Source organism: Pristiophorus japonicus, chromosome 16, assembly GCF_044704955.1.
Source record: "Pristiophorus japonicus isolate sPriJap1 chromosome 16, sPriJap1.hap1, whole genome shotgun sequence".
Lineage (NCBI taxonomy): Eukaryota > Metazoa > Chordata > Chondrichthyes > Pristiophoridae > Pristiophorus > Pristiophorus japonicus.
The window spans coordinates 94075204-94092800 of NC_091992.1; the positions used below are offsets into that span (position 1 = coordinate 94075204).

The 17597-nt window shown below is 44.4% G+C and overlaps 1 protein-coding gene across 1 annotated transcript in view; it reads left to right on the forward strand.

The window, feature by feature from the left end:
- The window catches only part of tbcd (tubulin folding cofactor D), a 400428-nt gene that overhangs the window by 350955 nt on the left and 31876 nt on the right, over positions 1 to 17597 (forward strand). The window contains exon 32 of the mRNA XM_070857568.1: positions 1429 to 1567. Within this exon, the coding sequence (XP_070713669.1) occupies positions 1429 to 1567 (139 nt within the window). The remainder of the gene's footprint in view (positions 1 to 1428; positions 1568 to 17597) is intronic.

Genomic DNA, 17597 nt, shown 5'->3' on the forward strand with positions numbered 1-17597 from the left:
AGCTAAGGACTTGTTCTAAGAGTGAAAGCAAGTCCTCCGAGGGACTGCTTATGATAATGAATTTAAACCTGTAAAGGTACCTTGAATGGGGTTGCTTAGTTATTTTGTGCTAATATCTCAACTCTTGGGGACGACATTGAATGAGAAGTTGAAACAGCATCTTTCACTCCAGCCTACTATCTAATTGAATGATTTGGCTTCAGAGCAATATTATAAGCTTGTAGTATTATCAGCTTCCTGATTCAGACATTACTCTCAAGCTTTTTTTTAAAAAAACTTCAAAGTTCTTTCAGAACCTGGAATTTCTTGTGGTCTTAACACTACCATAGCATTAACACTATGTGATGGTTTAAAGTGATTCCTTCTCTTTTCAGTCACAAGCGAAGATTTGAAATGCCAACATAGTAAGCTACTTTCAGCCCTGGCGCAGCCACCTGCTATTTAAATGGCATATACAACAGGAGTGTGTTGATAGATATTAGGGTACACAGGAACAGGAATCGGCCATTCAGCCCCGTTTGCCTGTTCCATCATTCCGTTCGATCATGTCTGATCTGTATCTTAACTCCATCTACCTGCCTTGGTTCCATAACCCTTAGTACCCTTGCCTAACAAAAATCTATCAATCTCAGTTTTGACGTTTTTAATTGACCCAGCCTCAACAACTTTTTGGGAGAGTTTTCCCTTTGTGTGAAGAAGTGCTTCCTAGCATCACTCCTGATTTTAAGATTATGCCCCCTTGTTCTGGACTCCCCCACTAGAAGAAATAGTTTCTATCAACTCCTTTAATTAGATCACCCCTTAATCTTCTATATGGAAGGAAATAAAGGGCTAGTCTATGCGACCTGTGCTCATAATCCTTTTAGCCCCAGATCATTTTGGTGAATCTGAGCTGCACTCCCTCTTAGACCAATATATCCCTCCTGAGGTGTGGTGTCCAGAACTGAATGCAGTACTCTAAATGGGGTCTAATCAGAACTTTAATTTCCACTCCTTTGTATTCCAGCCCCTTTTGAGATAAAGGCCAGCATTCTATTAGCCTTTTAATTATTTTTTGTACATGTCCACTAACTTGTTGTGATTTCTGTACTTGGACCCCTAAATCTCTCTGCTCTTCCACAGTTCCTAGCTTCTCACCATTTAGAAAATACTCTGATAATCTTTCTTGGGTTCAAAGTGGATGATCTGACACTTTCCCACATTACCAAAAGAAACCAGATTTTATCTAACTTGCTTCAAAGAAAAGCGTTACAAATTTTGACATGTGCATACTGCTCCCTCAAAAATATATTATTTGTTTGGGTCATAACCTACCATATTGTATTTTGTAGGTCTAATATAAGCGAAAATACCTGTTGTAATGTTTAATTTTATCCTGTGCAGTACATAGATTAAAACATAACTCATGGCTTTATTCTTTAATTCCAGATCAGAAATTGAAGCCCTGAATTGGAGTGCACCCTCTCAAGCCTTCCCTCCTATCACAAAACTTTTAGGGCTCCCAATTTACCAGTACCGTGTTCTGCTGGGTCTCACTGTGTCAGTAGGAGGACTTACTGAATCTACGGTATGTAGATGCATATATTATTACCAGAGGTAGAAATCCTCATTGATTATATGCCAATGTTTGCAAATAATCTGTAGAGCACCCAAAAAGTAAAATGTACTAGGAAGGGGGTGGGGAAGGGTAATAATGAGAAAAGCAAACTGAAACTGCGAGTTAATACTTTCATTGAGCATCCTCGGTGAATCCAGAAGTATTTTCAAAATTGCTACAAAATAACTGCAAAAAAAAATCTAGAAGTGTTGCGGGAAAGAAAATTCAGGCACGCCAGAAACCTGACGCACCGACAATTTCTTACCTGGTTTTACCACCGCATGAGAAGAGGTCTTTGTCGTTTTTTTCGACAAGACTGGAAGTCGTCATAATGGGGGCGGTAAGTCCAGGTGAGTGGCAGAAGTTGAGGTGGGACCGAGTCTCCGCCACTGTCGCTCAGTACTTGGGCAAAGTGCTCTATATGTTAAAAATTTAGAAATTCAGACATCTTACGTGCCAAATCATTTACCCCAAAACATGACGGGAAGGACTTTGGTACACTTGAGACTTTTTCCCAACACGTGCTGTCATGACGAGGTATCGAGTTCCACAGGCAGATCAAGTTCCTTATGAACCAAAACCCGGGTATTTATTCACTGCTGTGTTTGGATTAATGTGTCCTGGTTTAACAATGAATCCCTAATTATGGCAAACTGCTTCCTGCAGATTACATCCGATGCCCATTCATTTTCCTTAACCTTTACAGGCGTAAAATACTACTACACCAGGTCAATACATGCAAGCTAAAAGACCTGGTCAAATTTTACAGGTGAAATAAACAAGCAACTAAAACTTGAAAACAAAAGAAGTAGAATCGAACTACAAGGGCCTTACACCAATTGTTTCACAAAAGTATTGTTACAATCACTGACAAGCAAAAGGGCCTTTGAATTGGACAATTTGTTTAGCACTTCGAGATCTTCAAAATGCACTGTTAATGTTGATGTGAATTGCAATTTGGTCATGGAATTTGTTGTTCTTATGGAAAAATTGCAGCTATGGGGAATAAATAGCATAGTTTTTCTCAAATGTTTATGTGGGTGTGGCCTGAATACAGATTGACTTCAGCAGTGTATATAGATCTAATAGTTATATATTGAAGCAAACAATATAGTGGTGGAAAATATGGCTGCTTTTTCTCCCTCCATATCCAAGGGCACTAAGACCAGTTGTAGTACCCCAACTGCCACCCTGCATGAGATCTAATAACTCAGCACAGATTGAGGATCAAAGCCATGACTTTTCAGGGTCATGTGGCTGAGGTACTCATTGCCTAAACCCACTGAACCATCAGGTGTCCCAAACTGAAAAACAGTTTTTAATTAAAGTTAAAACTGAACTGTTGGCTGATAATTCGCTTTGAATCATTTGAACTGAAAAGTTTTGCCAACTATATTTCCTTACAGATGGTATAATACTGTTAAAGGATTGAAAAGTTTTGGTAGGTAATTTTCTGGTGTTTGAAGAGTTTGAATTGATCTTTGTTCATATTTTTGCCTTCAACTGTAGAAAATGCTTGAACCGCATCCCCATTAATCGTTTCAGGATATTAACGGCGTGGTTGTAATTATAGCACTGATTGATTACTGATTGTAATGAAACCATGTTGAAATTATTAGATGTTCAAATCCAGAAAAGTGATATAAAACACTACTACAGGGTATTGAATTGCAGTATGATAACGTAAACTCAGGTTATCATAAATAAATATCCTTCCACGCATGCAGTGCAAATTCATTACTGGGTTTGATCAAAATCTCATTTTAATGGCATGAAACTATATTTTGAATATGTTAATTCTGGTCGATGATGTATGTGTGGCATTACAGAACAGATGCCTTTTCAATTGCATGCAAAATCAACCCAGACCTCAGTTTAAAATAGCTTTCCCTCACATTTGGGCAAAGACTGCTTAGAATAGTTACATGAACATTCTGAACTAAATTAAAGCTTTCTCGTTAACCAGATATGAGAACTTTTTAAATCAAAATTAGTGTAGTTACAGACGTATTCCTTCTACAATATTCCAGAGTACCTTTGTTGTGGTCTGAGAATTTCAAACTGATTTTCTTCAGTCTGTTTCTTAAACCCTTTGCCGTAGTTGTCACTGTAGACTTGAAGGCTCGGTTGCGGTTAGAACAAAACATTGTTTGTCTTTCGCTACGCAGGAATTTGACCAATTCTACCCATTGGTACAGTTGAAATTCCACCATTGAACTTTTAGCATCCATATAATGACATTTTCTGTGAAGATGGACATGCTTGAAAACAGGTTTCATTATTCCCAGAACATGGATAGACTGGAGAAGCTGGCGTTGTTCTCCTTAGAGCAGAGAAGGTTGAGAGGAGATTTGATGAAGGTGTTCAAAATCATGAGGGATCTAGACAGAGTAGATAGAGAGAAACTGTTCCCATTGGCGGAAGGGTCGAGAACCAGAGGACACAGATTTAAGGTGATTGGCAGAAGGACCAAAGACGACATGTGGAAAAACCTTTTTATGCAGCAAGTGGTTATGACCTGGAATGCACTGCCTGAATGGATGGTGGAGGCAGATTCAATTGTGGCTTTCAAAAGAGAATTGGATAAGCATCTGAAAGAAAAAAAAATTTCAGGGCTACGGAGAAAGGGCGGGAGAGTGGGACTGGCTGAATTGCTTTTGCAGAGTGCCGGCCTGGGCTCGACAGATCGAATAGCCTCCTGTGCTGTAACCATTCTATGGGCCCAAGTTTCCACTGACCCTTAGAACGGCGTACCTCCGTGAGGTCCGCCAATTTTCTCAAACAAAAAGCGCACCTAATCCTTACCGTGGTATTCTCCATGCTGATCAGGCCTCCTTGGCACTTGGCGCAGCGCAGCAGAACCAGCGGGGGGGCGGAGCTACAACCCGGTGCCGAAAAGAGTGCCGGCAGCTGCGCGCGTGCGCAGTAGCTCCTGGCCCTTTCAGCGCGTCCGGGCGACCCTATCCCTGGCCGAGTGGCCTGCCGTACAAGCCGGCCGCTACCTTCCTGCGCTCACACCATTGTTATAGCCTCGCGCAACACCATTGTTATAGCCTCGCGCAACCCCATTGCCTAAATCCTCTGCTGCCAGTGCTGCCCCGCCCGTTCAGTTGGCGGAGTGTCTGCGTGGTGTGTGCCGAGGGAAGCTTGCCGGGGAGCCCGGGAGTGCAGGAACTGGAGGAGCTCGGGGCGGGATGAGGGGGGGCACGGCTCGAGTCCAGGCCACCAGATCAGCACCAGGCGTCATACAGCACTTTTGTGGCGGAATTCTTCGAGACACGATACTGGGGGGATGAAGCTTACTGCTTTGTGTCACTGATCACATCTATGTCAAGAAATTTCAAAGCATTAATGCCTAAAGACAATATCCCTTTTGGACTTTATAAATCGAGTTCAAGACTCAATCCACTCTGAGGGCTACAAGAAACAGGTTGGTGCGGGGAGACTTTTGATCGGGGGAGGGAGGGGGGGGGGAAGAGGAAAGTTTTTTAAATGATTTAGAAAAAGAACAAGCTGCTCTAATTAGAAAAGTTGTTCCTAGACTGTCTGCTGATAAGAGCAGTAAGAAAGGCAGTCAGCACCATCAAAATGTAACTTATGATATTAAAAAGTGCATATTTTATGAAGCTTTATATAGTGGAATATGTAAATTATGCAAAAGTTACAGTACAAGATCTGTATTCGTTGTTGTGAAGGTGTTTAATGCTTTGCAATGTCCTCTAACTTCCCTTCCCCACCCCCCTATCTCTGGCTACCTGCGCCTGATTTCTAAAGTGTCCGCAAGGTTTTTCTGAGTTAGTTTGAGTAACATTTCGCTGTCTAAACTTGCTTAAATGGCCAAAACAGGCGTGAGTGGCTGGTAATGCCCCCTTTTGAAGAAAAAAAACTGCACTAAAAAGAAACTGAACTAACTCACTGAAACTGGAACAAACTAAATGTGCAGAATTGCGATTTTTAAGATACACCAAAAAATACTAGTTGCTCCAAAAAAATAGGAGCAACACCTGTCGGAACTTGGACCTTATGATTCTATAATATTAGCCTCTGAAATTCTGCTTCCTACTTTTGCTTTGTATTTAATTGCCCATGTGCTGAAAACAACAGGCCATTTTCAGACATAACTATAATCTTGGAGTACTTCAGAAATATTCTTTATTATTTGGTATTATTTGTTCTACTTAATATAATCACCATAGTTTTGGTGATGAAGGTACTTACAGTAGAATACAGTGAATACCCCAATGAAATTATACCAATGTAGAAGTCACAGGTACCAAGGAGAACACTGAAATGGACAATGTACAGAACGGTATCTGTCAGTAAAATTAACCCTCCTGTGGTTAGGAAATCTTAACTAATGAAATGTGAAAGGATTCCCCAATATGTTGTCCCAATCTGGCTGTCTGTATATCTGTGTGTGTGTGTGCGTGTTGTATGAATAATTTGCGTACTAAATAAATTGGTTTGCCTTGTCGCAGAAGGTAAAGTAAATTATTTACAAGGAGAAGTATAGTTTTCATTTTATGTAAAAAAAAGATTAGTAGCAGTGAGAGCCGCTGACACTGTTGTATCAGGAACTGCTGGGCAGGCCACATTGTCCGCATGCCAGACACGAGACTCCCAAAGCAAGCGCTCTACTTGGAACTCCTTCACGGCAAGCGAGCCAAAGGTGGGCAGAGGAAATGTTACAAGGACATCCTCAAAGCCTCCCTGATAAAATGCAACATCCCCACTGACACCTGGGAGTCCCTGGCCAAAGACTGCCCTAAGTGGAGGAAGAGCATCTGGGAGGGCGCTGAGCACCTCGAGTCTCATCGCTGAGAGCATGCAGAAATCAAGCGCAGGCAGCAGAAAGAGCGTGCGGCAAACCAGTCCCACCCTCCCTTACCCTCAACGACTATCTGTCCCACCTGTGACAGGGACTGTGGTTCTCGTATTGGACTGTTCAGCCACCTAAGGACTCATTTTTAGAGTGGAAACAAATCTTCCTCGATTCCGAAGGACTGTCTATGATGATGATGATGATGATCAAGAACTAAGTGAATGGGAGAGATTTCCATGGGTTTGTGCTGGATCGCCTGGGTAGCACCTATTGGAAAATTAAACAGGTTGGCTCAAGTGCTGAAAAAGAAACATGCCCAATTTTCCTCTATTTAAACTCATGGAAGGACAGTTGGGCAGGTTCCTTTACAGACACCACTCCACCTGCACCATTTCCCATTATTTACGGCACCCAGGCAACCCAGCACATCTGAGTACAGACCTGGGAAAGTCTCCACTAATGTGCCTGTGAGTGTGTTGGTAATCACTGTATAAGAGACAAGAGTTAATTTTAGTAGGTAGCTGAATGAGCACCTACATTTGAAGTTTCATGGACAAAGAACCGGATCGAGTATTAAAGACCTATGGAATTAGAGAAGTACTGAAAACCTGACGAAGGGAAACACTGGTAAAGTGTTGTTTATTTTCCGATAATTATGAGTACGGTTTTTAGTATGATGCAGTTCTGTTAGTTTTACGCATTGAATACTGATAACATCAGAAAAGAGGCTTACAAGTGCTCAATAGTGTGAATGAGCTAAATTAACATAAATCATCAAATTGACACTGTCGCTCTGGGTGATTGTCTGGTTTAACGATGCTGTCAGTGTGATTCAACCTCTCACTGTAGGAGTGTGAAGGATGGGAGGTCAGTAATGAGAGTGTTGGAGTAAAAATGGCGGATCGGTTAAACAAATACTTTGGTTCTGTTTTCACGAAGGAAGACACAAATAACCTTCCGGAAATACTAGGGGACTGATGGTCTAGTGAGAAGGAGGAACTGAAGGATATCTTTATAAAGCAGGAAATTGTGTTAGGGAAATTAATAGGATTGAAGGCTGATAAATCCCTGGGGCCTGATAGTCTGCATCCCAGAGTACTTAAGGAAGTGGCCATAGAAATAGTGGATGCATTGGTGATCATTTTCCAACAGTCTATCGACTCTGGATCAGTTCCTGTGGACTGGAGGCTAGCTAATGTAACACCACTGTTTAAAAAAGGAAGGAGAGAGAAAACGGGTAATTATAGACTGGTTAGCCTGACATCAGTAGTGGGGAAAATGTTGGAATCAATTATTAAGGATGAAATAGCAGCACATTGGAAAGCAGTGACAGGATGGATTTATGAAAGGGAAATCATGCTTGACAAATCTTCTGGAATTTTTTGAGGATGTAACTAGTAGAGTGGACAAGGGAGAACCAGTGGATGTGGTGTAGTTGGACTTTCAAAAGGCTTTTGAACAAGGTCCGAAACAAGAGATTGGTGTGTAAAATTAAAGCACATGGTATTGGGGGTATTCTACTGACGTGGATAGAGAATTGGTTGGCAGACAGGAAGCAGAGAGTCGGGATAAACTAGTCCTTTTCAGAATGGCAGGCAGTGACTAGTGGGGTGCCGCAGGGTTCAGTGCTGGGACCCCAGCTCTTTACAATATACATTAATGATTTTGATGAAGGAATTGAGAGTAATATCTCCAAGTTTGCAGATGACACTAAACTGGGTGGCGGTGTGAGCTGTGAGGGGGATGCTAAAAGGCTGCAGGGTGACTTGGACAGGTTAGGTGAGTGGGCAAATGCATGGCAGATGCAGTATAATGTGAGGTTATCCACTTTGGGGGGCAAAAACACGAAGGCAGAATATTATCTGAATGGCGGCAGATTAGGAAAGGGGGAGGTGCAACGAGACCTGAGGGTCATGGTTCATCAGTCATTGAAAGTTGGCATGCAGGTACAGCAGGCGGTGAAGAAAGCAAATGGCATGTTGGCCTTCATTGCTGGGGGATTTGAGTATAGGAGCAGGGAGGTCTTACTGCAGTTGTACAGGGCCTTGGTGAGGCCTCACCTAGAATATTGTGTTCAGTTTTGGTCTCCTAATCTGAGGAAGGACGTTCTTGCTATTGAGGGAGTGCAGCGAAGGTTCACCAGACTGATTCCCGGGATGGCAGGACTGACATATGAGGAGAGACTGGATCAACTGGGCCTTTATTCACTGGAGTTTAGAAGGATGAGAGGGGATCTCATAGAAACGTATAAGATTCTGACGGGACTAGACAGGTTAGATGCGGAAAGTACGTTCCCGATGATGGGGAAGTCCAGAACCAGGGGTCACAGTCTTAGGATAAGGGATAGGCCATTTAGGACTGAGATGAGGAGAAACTTCTTCACTCAGAGAGTTGTTAACCTGTGGAATTCTCTACCGCAGAGAGTTGTTGATGCCAGTTCATTGGATATATTCAAGAGGGAGTTAGATATGGCCCTTACGGCTAAGGGGATCAAGGGGTATGGAGAGAAAGCAGTAAAGGGGTACTGAGGGAATGATCAGCCATGATCTTATTGAATGTATGGTGCAGGCTCGAAGGGCCGAATGGCCTACTCCTGTACCTATTTTCTATGTTTCTTTGTCAAGCATGTATAAGGATTTCAGCAGTGCAGGGACTGAGGCAGTCGCAGAGGTGGACCATGTTTCGAAGTGAAAGTAAGTGATCTGTGTGACGGAGAAAATAAAATACGTCTGCTGTAACATATAACTTCCGTTAGCAAAATACAACAAAGATGCAATACAATTTCCTCCCAGTTGGTGTAGAGTGTCTCTATTGTTGCCGCTACCACCTTTCTTCCTCCCAGTCTATGGTAAGCTGAAGACTTTCTATCTTATAGGCAGGCTTAGTCCTATCATTTTCTTTTCTTCCTGACACGGGGGACACTCCTTTAATGTAAAATACTACAGCAAGCAACTCGGCCAAAAACTGGCGAAAAGTCCCTCAAGTTCAAATAAACAGCAAGGTCAAGAATTCAGTTCTGTAACACTAGAGCTTCTGAGCTGCCAAGTAAATGACATCCTTTAATTTACTCTTTAACAGACATATCTGTAATAATGGCTACCATTATTGTGGTTTTGTTTTTATTTGGCGAATGCACTGTGGTTTGGCTCATAGGAATCGATAATGTTGCACTATTTATTCTGTACACTCTAACCAAATTCAGTTATGGGAATCATTGGTGGTTTATGAAGGCAGATAGAATCCCCCCCGCGAAAAAATACAAACAAAAAATTGCCAAATCATTTTATTTTACCAACACTGTGGTTTGTTATACAATTGATAATTCTCTTATCTTACAAGGCTAGCTAAGAGTTGTCAGAGGATTATTTATCTTTGGCGAGTAGCCCACATGCTATCTGACTTGAGATCATGGTTCAGTTATGATTGGCACTTATATTTCTTGCTCGGCTGCATTCACCTACTTCAATTTCATGGGCTTGAGGGTTAAGTCTGCAACTCTAATTTGGGAAAATGTTTTGTCTATTGCTGCTGAATTAATATTTAATTTCTCAATGGTGGTCAGTGCCGTAGAATCATAGAATGGTTACAGCATAGAATGAGGCCATTCAGCCTGTCGAGCCCATGCTGGCACTCTGCAAGAGCACTTCAGCTAGTCCCACTTTCCCCCCCCCCCCCCCCACTTTCCCTCGTAGCCCTGCAATTTTTTTTCCTTCATATACTTACCTAATTCCCTTTTGTAAGCCACAATTGAATCTGCCTCCACCACCCTTTCAGGCAGTGTATTCCAGATCCTAACCACTTGCTGCGTTAAAAAGTTTTTCCTCATGTCACCTTTGGTTCTTTTGCCAATCACCTTAAATCTGTGTCCTCTGGTTCTCGACCCTTCTGCCAATGGGAACAGTTTCTCTCTCTACTCTGTCTAGATCCCTCATGACTTTGAACACTTCTATCAAATCTCCTGAACCTTCTGTGCTCTAAGGAGAACAACCCCAGCTTCTCCAGTCTATCCCCGTAACTGAAGTCTTTCATCCCTGGAACTATTGTCGTAAATCTTTTTTGCACCCTCTCTATGGCCTTCACATCCTTCCTAAAGTGCGGTGCCCAGAATTGGACACAGTACTCCAGTTGAGGCCGGACCAGTGTTTTATAAAGGTGGTTCATAACCTCCTTGCTTTTGTACTCTATGCCTCTACTTTTGAAGTCCAGGATCCCGTATGCTTTTTTAACCACTTTCTCAACCTGCCCTGCCACTTCATTTGTTCACATATACCCCCAGGTCTATCTGTTCTTGCACCCCCTTTAGAATTGTACCCTTTAGCTTATATTGCTTCTCCTTGTTCTTCCTACCAAAATGTATCACTTTGCACTTTTCTGTGTTAAATTTCATCTGTCACGTGTCTGCCCATTCCACCAGCCAGTCTAGTCTTCTTGAAGTTTATCACGATCCCCCTTACTGTTCACTATACTTCAAAGTTTTGTGCCATCTGCAAATTGTGAAATTGTGCCCTGTACATCCATGTCTAAGTCATGAACACATATCAAGAAAAGTAGTATTCCTAGTACCGACCCCAGGGCAATACCACTGTATACCTTCCTCCAGTCTGAAAAACAACCATTCACCATTACTCTTTGTTTCCTGTCATTTAGCCAATTTTGTATCCATGCTGCCGCTGTCCCTTTTATTCCATGGGCTTCAACTTTGCTGGCAAGCCTATTATGTGGTACTTTATCAAATGCCTTTTGGAAATCCATGTCCACCACATCAACCTCATCAACCCCATGTTTGCTTTTTTTTTATGTGACTCACACAGTTCCATAAAGGCAGATAAATCCCCTGGACCTGATGGCTTGCATCCTAGAGTCTTAAGAGAAGTAGCGGCAGGGATTGTGGATGCATTGGTTTAAATTAACCAAACTTCCCTGGATTCTGGGGAGGTCCCAGCAGATTGGAAAACTGCAAATGTAATGCCCCTATTTAAAAAAGGAGGCAGACAAAAAGCAGGAAACTATAGACCAGTTAGCCTAACATCTGTGGTTGGGAAAATGTTGGACGCCATTATTAAAGAAGCAGTAGCAGGACATTTAGAAAAGCATAATTCGGTCAGGCAGAGTCAGCATGGATTTATGAAAGGGAAGTCATGTTTGACAAATTTGCTGGAATCCTTTGAGGATGTAACGAACAAGGTGGATAAAGGGGAACCAGTGGACGTGGTGTATATGTACTTCCAGAAAGCATTTGACAAGGTACCACACAAAAGGTTACTGCACAAGATAAAAGTTCACGGGGTTGGGGGTAATATATTAGCATGGATAGAGGATTGGCTAACTAACAGAAAACAGAGAGTAGGAATAAATGGTTCATTCTCTGGTTGGCAATCACTAACTAATGGGGTGCCGCAGGGATCAGTGCTGGGACCCCAACTATTTACAATCTATATTAACGACTTGGAAGAAGGAACCGAGTGTAACGTAGCCAAGTTTGCTGACGATACAAAGATGGGAGGAAAAGCAATGTGTGCGGAGGACACAAAAAATCTGCAAATGGACATAGACAGGCTAAGTGAGTGGGCAAAGATTTGGCAGATGGAGTATAATGTTGGAAAGTGAGATCCACACTTTGACAGAAAAAAAGCAAAGAGCAAGTTATTGTTTAAATGGAGAAAGATTGCAAAGTGCTGCAGTACAGCGGGACCTGGGGGTACGAGTGCATGAAACACAAACAGGATAGTATGCAGGTACAGCAAGTGATCAGGAAGGCCAATGAAATCTTGGCCTTTATTGCAAAGGGGATGGAATATAAAAGCAGGGAAGTCTTTCTACAGTTATACAGGGTATTGGTGAAGCCACACCTGAAAAACTACGTGCAGTTTTGGTTTCCATATTTACAAAAGGATATACTTGCTTTGGAGGCAGTTCAGAGAAGGTTCACCAGGTTAATTCCGGAGACGAGGGGGTTGACTTATGAGGAAAGGTTGAGTAGGTTGGGCTTCTACTCATTGGAATTTAGAAGAATGAGAGGTGATCTTATCGAAACGTATAAGGTTATGAGGGGGCTTGACAAGGTGGATGCAGAGAGGATGTTTCCACTAATGGGAGAGACTAGAACTAGAGGACATAATCTTAGAATAAGGGGCCGCCCATTTAAAACTGAGATGAGGAGAAATTTCTTCTCTGAGGATTGTGAATCTGTGGAATTCGCTGCCTCAGAGAGCTGTGGAAGCTGGGACATTGAATAAATTTAAGACAAAAATAGACAGTTTCTTAAACGATAAGGGAATAAGGGGTTATGGGGAGTGGGCAGGAAAGTGGACCTGAGTCTATGATCGGATCAGCCATGATCGTATTAAATGGTGGAGCAGGCTCAAGTGGCCGTATTGCGTACTCCTGTTCCTATTTCTTATGTTCTTATAATGCTTAATAGTGGGGTTCATGTTTGGATATGCCCGACTTATCTAATCATGAATATTTTTGTTGAAATTATAGCATCCTTTTCTTGGGTATTTTCAAAACATGTATTAGCATCTGGCTATACATAAAAAGAAACCGTTCCTACATTTGAGGACCCTATTATATTTGTCGGCATTTTATTTCAGAATGAATGTGATATAGACATGTAACAATTTTGTATTTACCCTCCTGTTATTAAGTGAGTTCCCTCTCATACAATAATTCTACTAATTATCCAGGTCTTGTTGTATTTTTTGGTCAGTCGGTGAGAATCTCTCTGCTTTAAAGGAAGCGGATACTATCCGCTGCCTCTCCCCACCCCACCCCCCGAGTAATTCTGGTTCGTTATTACGAGACTTTATTGCTCATTGGTTCTCAAAGCCTTTTTATTTATCTCATAGTTCAAAAATGATTTATTTTATACACAATTTTAGATAGTCAATCACATATGGTAACTTGGTTATTACAATACACAGAATTACAGATAATGTAATGATACTCACAAGAACTGAGCCCACCACATGACCCCGACTTTTTGACAAACGATGGAGAATTTCGCTGCAGGGCTGTAATTTATTTTTAAATGTTACAAATTGTGGGCCCAAGTTTCGAGCCGCGCCTAGAACGGCGCAGTCCCGACCTGGACGCCTGTTTTTCGCGCCACAAAGTGCGCCTAAAAAAAACCCTCCAGATTCTCCACCTCCCTGCAGGTCCTCTGGCCCTTGGCACAGCGCAGCAGGAGCTGTAGGGGGCGGAGCCAGGTCCCTGCGCTGAAAACAGTGCCGGGACCTCTGCAGTGGGCGCGCAAGTGCAGTAGCTCCAGATGCCCGAAACTGTGTGGGAGGGGCCCGAAGCACGCAGCCCCTAGCCCTGGCCGAATGCCCTCACTGGGGCTGCATGAATAAGGCTCCTCCCACGGCCAGCTCCTGCTTCCTCCCGACCCGACTCGATTCCTACCTCCGGACCAGACCCGACACCCGCTCTCCCTCCCCCGTCCCCGGACCGGACCCGACACCCGCTCCCCCACCCCCGCCCCCGGACTGGACCCGACACCCGCACCCCCGCCCCCGGACCGGACCCGACACCCGCTCCCCCACCCCCGCCCCCGGACTGGACCCGACACCCGCTCCCCCCCCCCACCCCCCCCCCCGCCCCCGGACTGGACCCGACACCCGCTCCCCCCCCCCCCCCCCCCGCCCCCGGACTGGATCCGACCTGACCTCCCTCCCCCCGACCTGACCTCCCTCTCCCTCCCCCCGACCCGAACAGAACCGACCTCCCTCCCACCACCCCCCCCCCCCCCGACCGAACCCTACCTGTAAATCTGGTGCTGGGGACGGGCCCTGCCCGAAGTCTCGGGCCCGGCCCGTTCAGCCTCCTTCCCCCTTCTCCTTCCCCCCCACCCCCCCCAATCTCCTTCCCACCCCCACCCCCCCAATCTCCTTCCCCCCCCCACCCCCCCTTCTCCTTCCCCCCCCACCCCCCCCAATCTCCTTCCCCCCCACCCCCCCAATCTCTCTCCTTCCCCCCCCAGTCTCCTTCCCCCCCCCAGTCTCCTTTCCCCCCCCATTCTCCTTCCCCCCCCAAATCTCCTCCCCCCCGCCAATCTCCTCCCCCCTGCCAATCTCCTTCCCCCCCTCAATCTCCTTCCCCCCCCAATCTCCTCCCCCCCCCAATCTCCTCCCCCCCCCAATCTCCTCCCCCCCCCCAATCTCCTCCCCCCCCCAATCTCCTTCCACCCCCAATCTCCTTCCCCTCCCCAATCTCCTTCCCCCCCCCAATCTCCTTCCCCCCCCCAATCTCCTTCCCTCCCCAATCTCCTTCCCTCCCCAATCTCCTTCCCCCCCCCAATCTCCTTCCCCCCCCCAATCTCCTCCCCCCCCAATCTCCTTCCCCCCCCAATCTCCTCCCCCCAATCTCCTTCCCCCCCCCCAATCTCCTTCCCCCCCCAATCTCCTTCCCCCCCCATCTCCTTTCCCCCCCCCATATCTCCTTTCCCCCCCTTCTCCCCTTTATCCCCTTCTCCCTTCTCCCCCTTCTCCTCCATCCCTCCCCCTTCTCCTCCATCCCTCCCCCTTCTCCTCCATCCCTCCCCCTTCCCTCCCCTTCCCTCCCTCTGCTCCCTCCCCTCCCTCTGTTCCCCCCTCTTCCCTCCCCTCCCTCTGCTCCCCCCCTCTCTCCCTCTACCCCCCTCCTCCCCCTCCCCTCGCTGTCAGAAACACAGACACAGACAGACAGAGAGATAGAGACACTGACAGAGACACACTGAGGGGGGCATCCCAGCACGCTGTTGGAGTTCTCCCGGTGCTGCAGTCGGTAAGTAGAAAATGTTTTATTTATTGATTTTTAAAAAAAATTATTTCTTAGTAATTTTTTGATTGATTTATTGGTTGATTTATTGATGTATTTTTCATTTATTATTGATGATGGCTCTTTATTTGTAAAACTGAAGTGTTTAATGTTTGTAAACTTCCCTTTAAACCCCCCCCCCCCCACCATTCCCCACGCCTGATTTTCTAAAGTGTAGACAAGGTTTTTTCGAGCGTACAAAAATCTTCACTTACTCCATTCTAAGTTAGTTTGGAGTAAGTTTTCACTGCCGAAACTTTGAAAACAGGCGTAAGTGGCCGGACACGCCCCCTTTTGAAAAAAAAATTCTGTTCCAAAGTGAAACTGTTCTAACTGACTAGAACTGGAGCAAACTAAATGACGAGAATTCCGATTTCTAAGATACTCCGTTCTCCACCAGTTGCTCCTAAAAATCAGGAACAAATCATGTGGAAACTTGGGACCTGTAAGAGGAACGTGGCCAGTTTAAAAAAAAATGAAACTTATTACCTGTATAAAGCTTGCAAGAGGTTGGTATTGAAATAAATTTGAAGCTATCAGACTTTTTAAAAATCAGACTTTTTTCCCCTAAATGTTGGGCTTTGGCTAAAGAATAAACCCACGTGCTCAGATATTTCAGTTCATGAACCCACAGAAATCCAGATTTTAACAGCAACAATTGGTTATTCAGTTTTATCGGGCTGATTTTGTGCCATTTTTCTTCCATTTGTTCCCCTCTGCTCTCTTGTTATAGGCATTTGCTCCTGTTGGGATTTGATTCCACAGGCGAAGTTTCCATTCATCATCTGAGAGCTGAGACACTGTCGTCTGACTTTTTGACTGAGGGGCAAGGATACATACCACCTAAATTACTCCTGTTCTCCCCCAATAGGGACTGCAGGATAGCGATTAGGAACAGAAAAACAGACCTTTGTCTGTTTTTTTCCCCCAATCCCATGTCCAGGGTCTGTAAGGCTATTTGTAGGGCCCTAGTGCTATCGTGACTAAGATCAACTACCCTGGCAGTCTGTATGACTCAGTTATACATTGGCTTTACCAGTGAGCCCTCGAGAGCTCTTGAAGCAGCTAATTAACACTTTGAGGACAGGAGCAGCATTTTTTCACCAGCACCAAAAATATAGCAAGTTTTGAATTTGTTATGGTTGTGCAATGTTGAAATTTACTGATGTTCTAAGGGTCTGTGCATTTTTAATGAAGCTTAGTTTCTATAAATATTTAGTTTTACCCACAGTGGATCTGGAATATGTGTAACCTATATTCAGTTAAATAATGCAATTGACCTCTTTCCCCCCCCCCCCCAATGAGGCACACTGTCATAACAGCTTAATTAACTGGTTGGAGTAAGGACACCACAGCAATAGCAGTAACTATTTTAAATTAAATCCAGCAAGGTGGCTATATATCAACCTTAATATTTCATTAAGTTTAACTTTTGTTAGGTCAAACTAATCTTCTGTCTTCCACCTATATTATTGTTTTTCCAATGATTTCTCGGCTCTCTCAATTCATCGACATAGTTACATGCCTATTGTTGGTGCTGTTCCCACTGTTTTTATTCAGTATTATTTTGTATATAAATCTTAAACAAGCTTTGATGTGACTGAGGAGTAGACATTGAATAAAATGACAACCTTTACCTTGCCTACATTCTGTTTTTGTACTGCTGAGGTAAGATTTTAAGCTCGTTATTTCAAACTATTATCATCATCATCATAGGCAGTTCTTCAAAATCGAGGAAGACTTGCTTCCACTCTAAAAGTGAGTTCTCAGGTGACTGAGCAGTCCAATACGGGAATTACAATCTCTGTTACAGGTGGGACAGACATTGATTGAAGGAAAGGGTGGGTGGGGAATCTGGTTTGCCGCAAGCTCCTTCAACTGTCTGCATTTGGTTTCTGCATGCTCTCGGCGACGAGACTCGAGGTGCGCAGCGCCCTCCTGGATGCTCTTCCTCCACTTAGGGTGGTCTTGGGCCAGGGATTCTCAGGTGCCAGTAAGAATGTTGCACTTTATCAAGGAGGCATTGAGGGTGTCCTTGAAAAGTTTGTTCTGCCCATCTGGAGCTCGCTTGCCGTGTAGGAGTTCCGAGTAGAGCGCTTGCTTTGGAAGTCTCATGTCGGGCATGCAGACGATGTGGCCCGCCCAATGGAGCTGGTCGAGTGTGGTCAGTGCTTCAATGCTGGGAATGTTGGCCTGATCGGGAATACTGACGGTGGTGCGTCTATCCTCCCAGTGGATTTGCAGGATCTTGCGGAGGCAGCGCTGGTGGTACTTCTCCAGCGCTTTGAGGTGTCTACTGTATATGGTCCACGTCTCTGAGCCGTATAGGAGGGCGGGTATCACTACTGCCCTGTAGACCATAAACTTTGTGCCAGATTTGAG